This window comes from Cololabis saira, chromosome 2, assembly GCF_033807715.1.
Source record: "Cololabis saira isolate AMF1-May2022 chromosome 2, fColSai1.1, whole genome shotgun sequence".
Lineage (NCBI taxonomy): Eukaryota > Metazoa > Chordata > Actinopteri > Beloniformes > Belonidae > Cololabis > Cololabis saira.
The window spans coordinates 14,277,648-14,289,236 of NC_084588.1; the positions used below are offsets into that span (position 1 = coordinate 14,277,648).

General features: G+C 50.4%; 1 protein-coding gene across 1 annotated transcript; it reads right to left on the reverse strand.

The window, feature by feature from the left end:
• Positions 1 to 4,227: 4,227 nt before the first annotated feature.
• LOC133456285 (uncharacterized) lies at positions 4,228 to 8,049 on the reverse strand. The gene is made up of 2 exons (XM_061734753.1): positions 6,851 to 8,049; positions 4,228 to 6,798 (listed from the first exon to the last, which is right to left on the reverse strand). The coding sequence occupies exons 1-2, from the start codon at positions 8,047 to 8,049 to the stop codon at positions 4,581 to 4,583; spliced, it is 3,417 nt and encodes a 1,138-aa protein (XP_061590737.1). The 3' UTR covers positions 4,228 to 4,580.
• Positions 8,050 to 11,589: the final 3,540 nt, after the last annotated feature.

Below are 11,589 nucleotides of genomic sequence, written 5' to 3' on the forward strand. Positions count from 1 at the left end.
ACGTTTGAATCTCTGAAACTGTGAGGCTGAAATATGCATGTTGCAGTTGCGAAAAATAAAAATGCAAGTACAAAATTATACTTGCAGAGATTCAAAACTTTGTTTCAGACTTTCAAAAATTTAGTTAAGATTTTAAATTTTCAAACCCTGATTTTCAAGCTTTCAACATTTTTTCTTTCAGTTTCAGATAATGGCAGTATTCTCACCTCATAAGCTCGGACCCTTCAGCGTTTCCATTGGTAAACAGCAAAATGGACACAATCAGACACTAACGTCACCAATGTTGCATGAAGTTTGTGAAGGTGTGAAAAATGTCTCCATCGAACTGTCCCACTTCTTTTTTTTCTTTTGTCTTTTTATTATCATAATGGCATGGCATGAGAAAAATGTCCTCTAAAGCTGTAATTATTATTTCATCAGAAGGCATAAAAATCTTGGAAACTTCAAGGCGAGAGCTTCTTTTTTTTTTTTTCACTCAGCTCAGTCCTCTGGGCTGGAGTCTGCAGATTAAGGTGGATCAATCTTTTCTCTTACCTCAAAAAGTAAGACTCGTTTGCATCCTTGACAAAGGCCCTTTCCTCATGTACATGCTTCGGTGTCCCTCCTACGAACTTCTAGTTATTGTGCATATGAAAGGAAACACTTTTATCCTCCTCCACAGCATGACTGAGCACCGAAAGATGATTATGTTTAATTATTAATACAATAGGCTTTTATCATTGCCTCGGCTGGATGAATTAAAGTCCGTGTAAGGTGGTAGAGTTGAGAGCTGCTTTATCTTGCTGCATCCTCAGGCAGTGCCCGCACACAATTAGCTCTCCTGGTCAAACTCTGCAGAAAAAAAACAAATGTGCTGTGATCGTCAACAGGTCCACAAGCAACCAGTTAATACACGTTGCAATCACAGTGAACCAACTGACCGTGACTAATGTGAAAAAGGATATCGAGCATGCAGAGAGGATGATTATCCCAGCTCTGATAGGCCCACCGTTAACCAGCATTCAACAGAAATCAGCGGCCAAGGAGTCAGACAGAGCTAGAAGAGTGAATATTGGATTAAAATTGATCAGGGGTTTGGAGAGACACCTCTAAATGGATTCCTCGTGTTGTTTGCCGTTTCTGTAAGCAGGCTGCTTGTCAACACTATCGACATAATAAGGTAATTATGGACGATAAATCAGAGTGGCATGTTAGTCAGCAGCTGGGAAAGCAACATTAAACAGTCTAGAAGAAGGCAAAAATGTGGAGCTGGTCAACAGATCTCATTGTAGCACCAACACCTTGCACAGATTATTCATTTAGACAAGTGTGTGTGTGCGTGCGTGCGTGTGTGTGTGTGTGCGTGCGTGTGTGTGTGTGTGTGTTCAGAAGTCTGATTAATTGTGTTCCACTGTGTTGTCCAAAAGCTGTTAAGAACACACGAGTGAGCCGCACGGTTGCCGTCGGTGACATGAAGCTTTGCTACCACGACACACAGTCATGATGCCTCACAGTCCTGGAAACCCTTCATGAACATCAGAGGAAATAGTGTCCTCACTGCAGCTACAAATATGATTTTATTTTTTTGTTTTCTTTTTCAGACTGAAACCCAAGCAGACAGCCTCTTGGGATTTTACTTTCAGATAAAAAACAGCTCACATTGTTTCCAGAAAACCTTTCAGTCTCCCTTTGGCTTTATATCTCTGGGATGTAGCCCAGCTAATGTGTGTGATTGCACTAAAAAAACGCCAGTGGAATGTTTCCTGCTCAAACCTAAAAAAGTAGAATTAGGCGAAAAAGCGAATAAAATCTTCTTTACATTCTGAGGACTATGATGAGGTGATATAAAAAACCTTCCCCTTTTCCAGCTCTTAGAACTTGGCAAACAACAAGAACAACAAGGCAAGATTTATTACACTGCGTCATTATTTATTTAACAAAAACCAAACCAGAATACAGAAGTGTTGTGTTAAAAATCAGAGTACGCCCTTACTTCATCCACAGGATTTCAAACAGTAAGGAGCTGCCAGGTACTGCTAATCATTTCTATAGAAGCCGTTCTTTAGGCAGTTTACTGGTCTGGAGCATTCAGGTGTGTGTTAACTCAATGCCAAAGAGGCAATAAGCAATGAGCTTAACCCCTTGATGCCTCATGTCAGATATTTGATACATACCTTTCTGACACCTCTGCACTATGCCCAAAATCGAAACAATAACAATAACAATAACATCAAGATTATAAAATCATTCTAAAAAATAAACACAGTAAATAGAGGGGAAAGGCACAATTGGTAGGGTTTATAATTTCAGTATATAATAAACACAAAATTACATTTTCTGTGTATTATTTAACATATCAGGCAATAAGGGTAATAACAATTGCCCCATTACTCTGGTAGAGTAATACACCCATTTCTAAATAATTTTAAATTAATAATATTTCTACAGGGGAAAAGATTATTCACAACGAAGTTATCAAACCGCCCCTTGAACGCAGACGAGCCAGTTCAGTATCAGTTGCACAGGGACCAGAACTCAGACATCTGTAGCTCCCAGACCCAAAGAAGATTTTCCCAAAGTCCAGAAGAAGAACAATGACCTGAAGTACATTGAGGTCCCTTTCATGCCGTCAGTTACTTTGGTCAACAGAAAAAGCAGTTCAGAGACCTTCCAGTGATTGAATTTTGTACATCTTTAATCATCTTTGTGGTACAAAATTTTATATATAATATATAATTTTTGTTGGGTCTTGTTGAATAAATGCACGAATTTCATTGCTCAAAAAACACATTTTTTCATATGGTACGTTCATATGAGGTCCCTTATCACCATCTGTTGGAGACACTTCTTAGTACTTCAAATCTTTAGGATTTCCATCCCTGAGTGGATTCTGAGTGGGGGAATAAATCTCTCTGGTGTGGGATTTGAGCTTCGTAAACCTGCAGGCCTTATATGTGCAACAAAAGATAGATAACATGCCAAAGGAAAAAGAAAAAGCTCTCAAAAGCACAATTTATTTATACTCTCTGTTTCTGTGATGGGAGCTAGTTGTCATGGCGACCTGCTGTAACGGTACACCTGAGAGGTACTTTCTAAAGTGATGATGATAATAGGTTAGAGAATTATGTTGAGCCAAAACTCTGAGTTTTTGGTGTCAAAAAAGGTGGCTCCCTTTTAACACAACTTGATCACCATGGTAACTGGTGATAACGTAAGTTACGGATGTAACTATGGTTCTGTGAATTCCTGGATGACTGCCAGTGGCAGTAAACAGAGTGGATATGTCTCCTCGCGCTCCGCGCAGGTCGAGATTTAATAACAACAGTGTCACGTGAGTGACGTGTAGGCTACCTGTGCGTCTATAAATACCGCCCGGTAGACTACATCCGGCCTCCCAGAATCTTCTCGCAGGAAGTTCGGAGTGACCGGTGTGACTGGCAGTCATCCAGGAATTCACAGAACCATAGTTACATCCGTAACTTACGTTCTGTTTCATTCCTTCCAGACTGCCAGTGGCAGTAAACAGAGTGGATGACTCATACCAGCACTGTCACGAGGAACAACACCCACCTAGTGGTCAGCCGTAGAAGCCAAAGGCAGAACGGCCGAAGCCAGCGTGGACCCAGAGGCCACGTTAAGGCGATAGAACCTGGAGAAGGTGCACGGCACCGTCCAGGATGCCGCTGCACAGATCTCAGACAACGGTACCCCTCTCATTGCCGCCCAGGAAGTGGCCACACCCCTGGTGGAATGACAGACAACGCCTGACGGGGCAGGTCTACCTGCCACGTCATAAGCCTGTTTGATTGCTTCAACAATCCAGTGGGAGAGACGTTGCTTCGACAGGGCACGGCCCTTGTGCGCCCCCCTGTAGCACACAAACAACTGCTCAGAGCGTCGAAAGCTCTGTGTTGCCTGAAGGTAGAGCTGCAACGCCCGGACTGGGCACAGCAAATTAGCCCGCTCCTCCAGCCGGGACTCAAACGGGGGAGGATGGTATGCTGCCAACTCTATGGCCTGATTGGCATGGTCAGGGGGTAACACCTTTGGCAGGAAAGCGACATTTGGCCACAGGGTCACTCCTGAGCTGTCTGCCTTCCACCGAAGGCACGTAGGACTGACTGAAAGGGCGTGGAGCTCGCTCACACGCTTGGCAGACGTAACAGCCAACAGAAAGGCGGTCTTCCATGACGTCGTCCTCAAGGACCCCCCTGCCATAGGCTCAAAGGGTGCCTCGCCCAAGGCCTGCAGGACCAGCGGCAGGTCCCATGCTGCCGCACGCTGCACTCTGGGGGGGCGCAGTCTCCTGGCACCCCGCAGAAACTGTGCCACCCAGTAATGCGCACCAACTGGTCTACCATCGATGTGGCCATGGTGGACAGAAATAGCCGCTACGTGCACCTTCAAGGTCGAGGCCGCCCGGCCCGCCTCAAACAGATACTGCAGGTACCGCAGTACAATTTGTAACGGACAGGAGATCGGGTCAAAACCCCCGTCCCTGCACCAGGAGGAGAAAGCGGCCCAGCAATGCGAATACACCCTTCTTGTGGAAGGAGCTCTAGCATTCTGCAAGGTCTCACATACCGAGGGCTCAAGGTGCGTCAAGAATGACCCTTCCCTCTCAACGGCCAGGCCCAGAGTTGAAGGAGGCTCGGAGAGGGATGCCATACCTCCCCGCCCAGCTGGGACAGGAGGTCCGACCGTACTGGGAGCTGCCAAGGCTCCCCGTCCAACAGGCTGAGGAGCGTGGAGAACCAAATCCTCGAGGGCCACTTGGGCGCCACCAGGAGGACCCTGTGACCCGATAATCTCACCCTGTGAAGCGTGGGCATCACCAGGGGAATCGGAGGGAACGCATAAAGGAGGCCTCTCGGCCAAGTGTTGGCGAGAGCGTCCATCCCGAGCGGGGCACTGGTCTCTGCCAAGGAGAACCACAGTGGACAATGAGTCGTACACTCCGAGGCGAACAGATCCACACGGGCTTCCCCGTATCGATCCCAAATCATTCGCACCACCTGGGGGTGCAACCGCCAGTCCCCTGGGGGCAGCTGCCGGCGTGAGAGGGAATCCGCCACCACGTTGGCTCTGCCAGGGAGGTGCATTGCCCTCAAGGAGGCCAATTGAGGATGAGCCCACATCCACAACCTCCGGGCCTCGTTCAGGGAGTCCAGCGACCTGGTTCCCCCCTGGTGGTTGACATGAAACACTGTCGAAGTGTTGTCTGTCCGGACGAGGACATGCTTGCCCCTGAGAAAGGGCAAGAAGTGCCTCAGCGCCAAGTAGACAGTCCGGAGTTCTAGGACATTGATGTGCCGTCCCCGCCACAGAGGGCCCCAAACCCCCTGGACTGACCTCTTCTGCCATACCGCACCCCAACCCTGAGGTGAGGCATCTGTTGTCACCACCTCTCGCCTCGAAGGGACTGAGCCGAGAGGAACACCGTGCAATAGAAAGGTGCTGTCCTGCCACCGGTGGAGATGAATAAGGCACTGGTGGGTAACCTTGACCTTGACCCACCTGTGAAGGCGAGGGTCCATCTGGAGGCTGTTGAACCACATCTGCAGGGGGCGCAGGTGCAGCAGCCCCAGAGGTGTCACAGCTGAGGCCGCCGACAGCATCCCCAGCAGTCGGAGCCATGCGTGGACGGGCAACCTCATCCCGAGGCGGAAGGACCGTAGCAGGTCCTGAATCCGCTGTGCCCGCTCTGCAGTAAGGCGTGCCTGCATTGACACGGAATCGAGGGACAGGCCGATGAAGGTGGTCTGCTGCGTAGGACGCAACAAGCTCTTCTCCCAATTTACCGACATGCCCAGAGCCTCGATATGTGTGAGGACCCTGGATGTCATCAGCTCCGCCTCCTGGAGCGAGGGGGCGCATATAAGCCAGTCGTCCAGATATGGGAGAATCTTTACTCCCGACAGGCATAGCGATGTCAAGGCCGCCCTCATGCATCTGGTGAAGATGCGAGGAGCCAGGGACAGGCCGAAAGGCAGGACGGTGAACTGGTAGGCGTGGCCTTGAAAGGCAAAACTGAGAAACCGTCTGTGATCTGGGTGTATTGGGACGTGAAAGTAGGCGTCCTTGAGGTCTATGGAGGTGAACCACTCCCCTGGAGTGACAGATTGAAGGACGTCGCGTGTACGCAGCATCCGAAATGGGAGGACCTTCAGGTACTGGTTCAGACCCCGAAGGTCCAGCACAGGCCGAAGAGAAGTGTCTTTCTTCGGAATGAGGAAGTATGTTGAGTAAAACCCACTGCTCTGTGTATGTGGGTGAACTCTTGTGATGGCCTTTTTGTCCAAGAGTTTGGCTATCTCCTGTGACAAACACAGGGCCCTCCCGCGGTCTCTGACCGAGGTTTCCCTGACCCCGGAGGGTGGTGGGGGCCGGCGGCGGAACTGCAACCTGTAGCCCTGGGACAGTGTTCTCAAAACCCATACATCTGGAGAATGGGCTGCCCAATAGGCCAGGTGCTGATGTGAAAACCTGCCCACCGCCGGCCCGAGGCCCTCATAGAGTGCCTCGAGGATTATTTGGGGGTTTGGGGGGACGCTGGTGTTGCCCCTGCACCCGCTGAGACCGGCGAGGTGGAGGGTGTGCGCCCCTGGGCTGACGCCCACCACCCCCAGCAACCCGGCTGTGCTGCCAGGGCTGCGGAGGGGGGCTCGGGGGATGTGAGCGGCGCAGGTCTTGTGCGCCCCGTCTCCTGGAGTGCTGAGCTGGGGGTCCCATGCTCGCACTCCGACGACCCCAGGCCTCTGATGCCTGACCCGACTGCTTCCTGCGCTCCAACGCCTGTTCTGCCTCTGGCCCAAACAACTGGCCCGGCACTACCGGAAGCTTCCGTAGCGTCTGCCTGCAATCATCAGACATGGGTGCCTGCGCCAGCCACACCTGACGCCGCGTCACCACCAGGGTGGACATCAGGCGGCCAAGCTCTCTGGTCATCAGCCCGAAGGCTTGGAGCGCAGCGTCGTTAGTGTCACCCAACTCCCCGCCCTCATGCTCCGACTGCAACATCTGGGACTGGGCGAGGAGGAGCACGGAGAGGGAGTTCCCAATGCGAGCCATGCGGCCTGCCGCATCATAAGCCGTCGAGAGAAGGCTATCCGTTACCCGGCACTGAGGCCTAGGACAGCGCGCCTTATCTATGAGCGCCTCATCTCGTGAAAGGACCAGTGAGGCGATACACGGGTCCACGGGAGGCATGTGAACCAGGCCATGTTGCTCCGCCTGGCGCATGGAGGCCAAAGTCCTCGCATCCTTGCCATGGTAGGCAAACGCCTTTGGATCTGCCCAGCAGCGCCGCAGCTCCTGCAAAAAAGCAGGCGAGGGCGGGACATCAAAGGGCGGGGCTACAGGAGTCCGGCGAAAGAATGGGTTGCTCGCCGGTTGGGCAGCGGGCGCATCATCCAGCCCGACCTTAGCCAGGGCCGCACGTAGTGTCGCCTGCAAAGGGCAGGGCCCCTCTCCCAGCTCAGTGCTCCCAGAGCTCCTGAGGGATGTCTCCGAGCCAGCCTCTGCCTGTATGCTAGCTGGGTCAACCACCAGACACGGCAGCTCAGGGGAGGGATACTCGCCAGAGCTAAACACACTGTCACGGCCTTGAAACATGGAGTTTGAAGCCCTGGTAGACATAGCATCGTCTCCACAATCTGACTCCCAGGGGACCGCCAGAGGTGGGGAGGGCAGAGCCCGCTCCCTCACTAAGGCCTTAAGCTGCTCCAGTTCAGCCCGTAAATCCTCCATCTCACTGCGTGAGGGAGCATCCTTCGCCTTCTTCTGCGTAGGGCCACTGCGCTCGTCATGGGGCCCCGCTCTGCGCTTGTCCCGGTGCTTTTTGCGGGAACCTGCACTGACATGAGCGGGCCCAGAGGGTGGGAGGTCGCTCCTAAAGAGGAGGCCTTCCACCTGACGCAGCCGGTCCTCTCTCACCGAGAGCGGCAAAATGCTGCAGTTGATGCAGGGGTCGGAGAGGGCCTCCCTCAGGTGCCCCACCCCCAGACACTGGGGGCACAATTCATGGCCATCCTCTACCAACAGTAGAGTGCCACATGATGTACAAGCCATCATCGCTTCCTCCAAAAAATAAAAAGGGTCAAGTTAGGAAATCTGGGCGAGAACCGAGACTCGATCAGAACATCTAACAGACTCCTCACACCACTGTTCTTAATCCAAACAATTCAGTGTGGAGCCAGGCAATCCAAGCGAGAACTGTGGCCGCCACAGAACGCGTCCGGAACCTCTGGACTAGCTTTTTTTTTTTTTTTTTTTTTTTTTTTTTTTAAATATATATTTTTTTAAATTTATATATATTTTTATTTTTATTTTATTTTTTTTTTTTAAAGCTTAAGTAAAAAATACTCACCAAGCCAGGCTAGGAACCAACAGACGAGAGCAGTGGGCGGACCACTGAACGCGGCTGGGACATCTAGCATGTGGAGGAATCAGCTCAGCACAAACAATTCAAGACCGTTTGTGTGGCTGGGGAGCGAGCCAGCCCGACACACGGGCGCTCGGATCCTCCCGATGGAGAAAGGGAGAGGTAAGATGGCTTGACAGCCACAGCCTTAGAGGGCACAACGTGCGCTCCGACCAAGAGTCACAGGCAGGCTGTCAAACACCACCAACCAGAGTTGAGCTTACCTCCCCGAACCTGCAGAAAATATAGATCCGAAACACGGATCCACGGAGCGATTAACCAGCGATGTACGTCAGGTTAACAGCGAGAAGATTCAAGAGGCCGGATGTAGTCTACCGGGCGGTATTTATAGACGCACAGGTAGCCTACACGTCACTCACGTGACACTGTTGTTATTAAATCTCGACCTGCGCGGAGCGCGAGGAGACATATCCACTCTGTTTACTGCCACTGGCAGTCTGGAAGGAATGAAACAGAACTGATGATACTCTGAGGCAGGATAGGTTTCAGATTCAAATCAACTTTTCCTGATGATACCACAAAATCGATCAACAAGACAAAACCCATAATTTCAACAAACACAGCCGTGGAGGCTCCACTTCTGAAACACTCCCAGAGGGACCTGAGTTTGCACTGAGGACGGAGCAAAACCCCAGAGAAGCTGGACCGTGGCAGTTCCCTCCTCAGCAGGAATGAGGCTGACCTTCTACATATCGCAGCTTTACATATCATCAAGACATGTTTTGAATCTGCAAACCCCAACTCCGACAGAAGATGGGGCGGTAGAGAAAAGGCAATAGTTAAAGGGGACCTATCATGAAAAACACGTTTTCTCTTGCTTTAACATACAGTATATAAAGTGGCCTCCCCTCAGCCTGCCAACTCCGAGTAACGAAAATGCGTAACGAAACGTAACGGATATGCGTTTTACATAGTTTGGCCTCCGATGCGTGAAACCACGCCCACAACTAACTCCGCCGGCCGGAGCTTCCGCCATTTTTTCGTAGCGGTGTATCGCGTCATTCAGGCAGCCAATCAGCACAGAGCCTCATTATCATAGCCCCGCCCACTCAGAATCCCGCATAGATAATGAGGTTAGAGACTGGGATGATAAAGACATGGCTCAGAGGCTGAATTTCTAATTTATTTAGCAAAAACAATCAAAAGCTTGTTTTTAAGACATTCAAGGCCTGTTTAAAATAGGTATTAGATGCCATAATAGGTCCTCTTTAAGCTAATAGCCATTCACAAACCAATGTCATATCTTCCCAGCGTTCCCGGGTCTGGCTCGGAGCCTCCTTCTGGGAATCCTCCAGGAGGTTTCCTCACCAGGTGCCTGGACCATATGAGCATATGAGCTGGTTCCTCTCAATGTGGAGCAGCAGAGGCTCTACTCCCCCAGATGGCTGAGCTCTTCACCCCGTCTCCAACGAAGAGTCCAGCCACCCAGCGGAAGAAACTCACATTGGAGGATCGGCACACCTAAGTAGGCACACACATATTGCTTGTTCTTGCGGAGTACGGTTGGGCTCCATGGGTGAAGACCTAGTAACCATGGACGGGCCCCCCTGACGTGGCTCCAGGGTGGGGCCCTGGTGCCCTATATCCAGGTGAGGGATGGATGGCATTTGGCTTTTATTTTCCATGTTTGTCTAGAATCAGTTTGAGCCAGGCCCGTCCTCCAGGAACCAGAGTGCCTTGCAAGACTCCTTCAACATAGCTCCAGAGATCCTTTGGAAACACAAACTTCTCGACACCATTAAAGGAGCATGAGGCTCCTTTTAAGAAATGAGACTCTCTAGCGCCACCCTTCAACACGACGGCCGTCGGGGTACTGCAGCTAACAGCCGGCACGGGAGAACGGGGAGACCGTGCATGCAGCGTCATGTGACATCACATCTGCAGGACAGTGCGGGAAATTCGGGCCCGAATTGCAGCACATTTTGCAGCACACAGCCTGTTCAAGGCAAAGGAGAGATACACTAGAGGGCTCATTCTTTTGGGTTTGGAACGCTTCATCTGACATTATTACTAGAAAACTTAAAACATATACAAATTTTTTTCATAAATCCTGCCTCAATCCTGCCTCATGCTCCTTTAAGGTGGCAGGAGAGGTGACATAAATTTGAATGAAAAACAAACTTTTTTTTGATTGGGTTCATGTGCCTGAAATCCAGTTGAAAGTGTTTGTGTTCACTGATCAGAGATAAATATTTTTCAGCGAGAGGGTACGATTAAAATTCTGTTATAATTTATCAAATAAGAACAGAAACAACGTTGGGTTTCTCTCCTGTTTTACTTGCTCCATCAGTGTTGGTTTCTGCTTTAATCCTTTTTCAGGTCTTTAGAAATAAGCTGCTACTGATGTGTGCAGAGCCTGAAGAGCAATCATTTTGATGCCCCTTATGGTTTGTTGAGCCTACTAATACAATGAGAGTCTGACTGTGTTGAGTCTGCTTGGTAATTCCCCTCTCTGGGCTCTTATCCTTGTCCTGGAAGCAGGTTTATCAGCAGAGAGGGTCCAATTTTATGAGGATTCCTCAGCGAGGTTCTTGCTAAATCAGACAGATGACGTCTGCTTCATAATCCCAGCCTCTGGAAGCACTAAATCTATTTTGTCAGAAACATTTACCGTTATAAAGATTTCTATACATATTTACCAGCAGTGACATTTAAGTTTTCTGGGATCAAGGGGCATTATTCCCGCCGACCTCCAGCCCTCGAGGTGCTTTAGTTTGACTAAACGTCTGCAGACGTGCTTTATGCGAACGCTCCCGCGGGAGCCCTGTTGACGCTGATCCAACCCGTCAGCAACAGTGAGAAAATGAACCGTGTGCATCACTGATCTGTTGTTAAATATGCCCACAGGCGGAGGCAACATGGGATTACCCTCGCCGCCCGGATTCATGCGACGCTGGGTTTTTGTGAGGCCTGACTCCAGAGGTCCTCCACCTCAGGATGGATCTCGGATAAGAAATGCGTGCGCCCGTTGTGGGCTGTATTCAGATCCAGGAGAAGCGTAAGCTTGCTGCAGGCGGCTTGTGGTTGATCTGCCTACATGGCTGCGTTTGATGCCAGGGCGGCTGAATTAAGAGCTGGTGATTAAATAAAAGGTTTCTCACGCTGGTTTCACTCATCTCTGGACGGATGGAAATGGATTGTTGATCAGTCAAAAGTTGAGGTGAAGG

Excerpts from the sequence above, each read along its gene's own strand:
- LOC133456285 (XM_061734753.1), bottom strand. The coding sequence starts at position 8,049 with ATGGCTTGTACATCATGTGGCACTCTACTGTTGGTAGAGGATGGCCAT. Across the intron at positions 6,799-6,850 it reads TGGCTGGCGCAGGCACCCAT|TTGTTTGGGCCAGAGGCAGA; the intron begins GTCTGATGATTG and ends GTGCCGGGCCAG.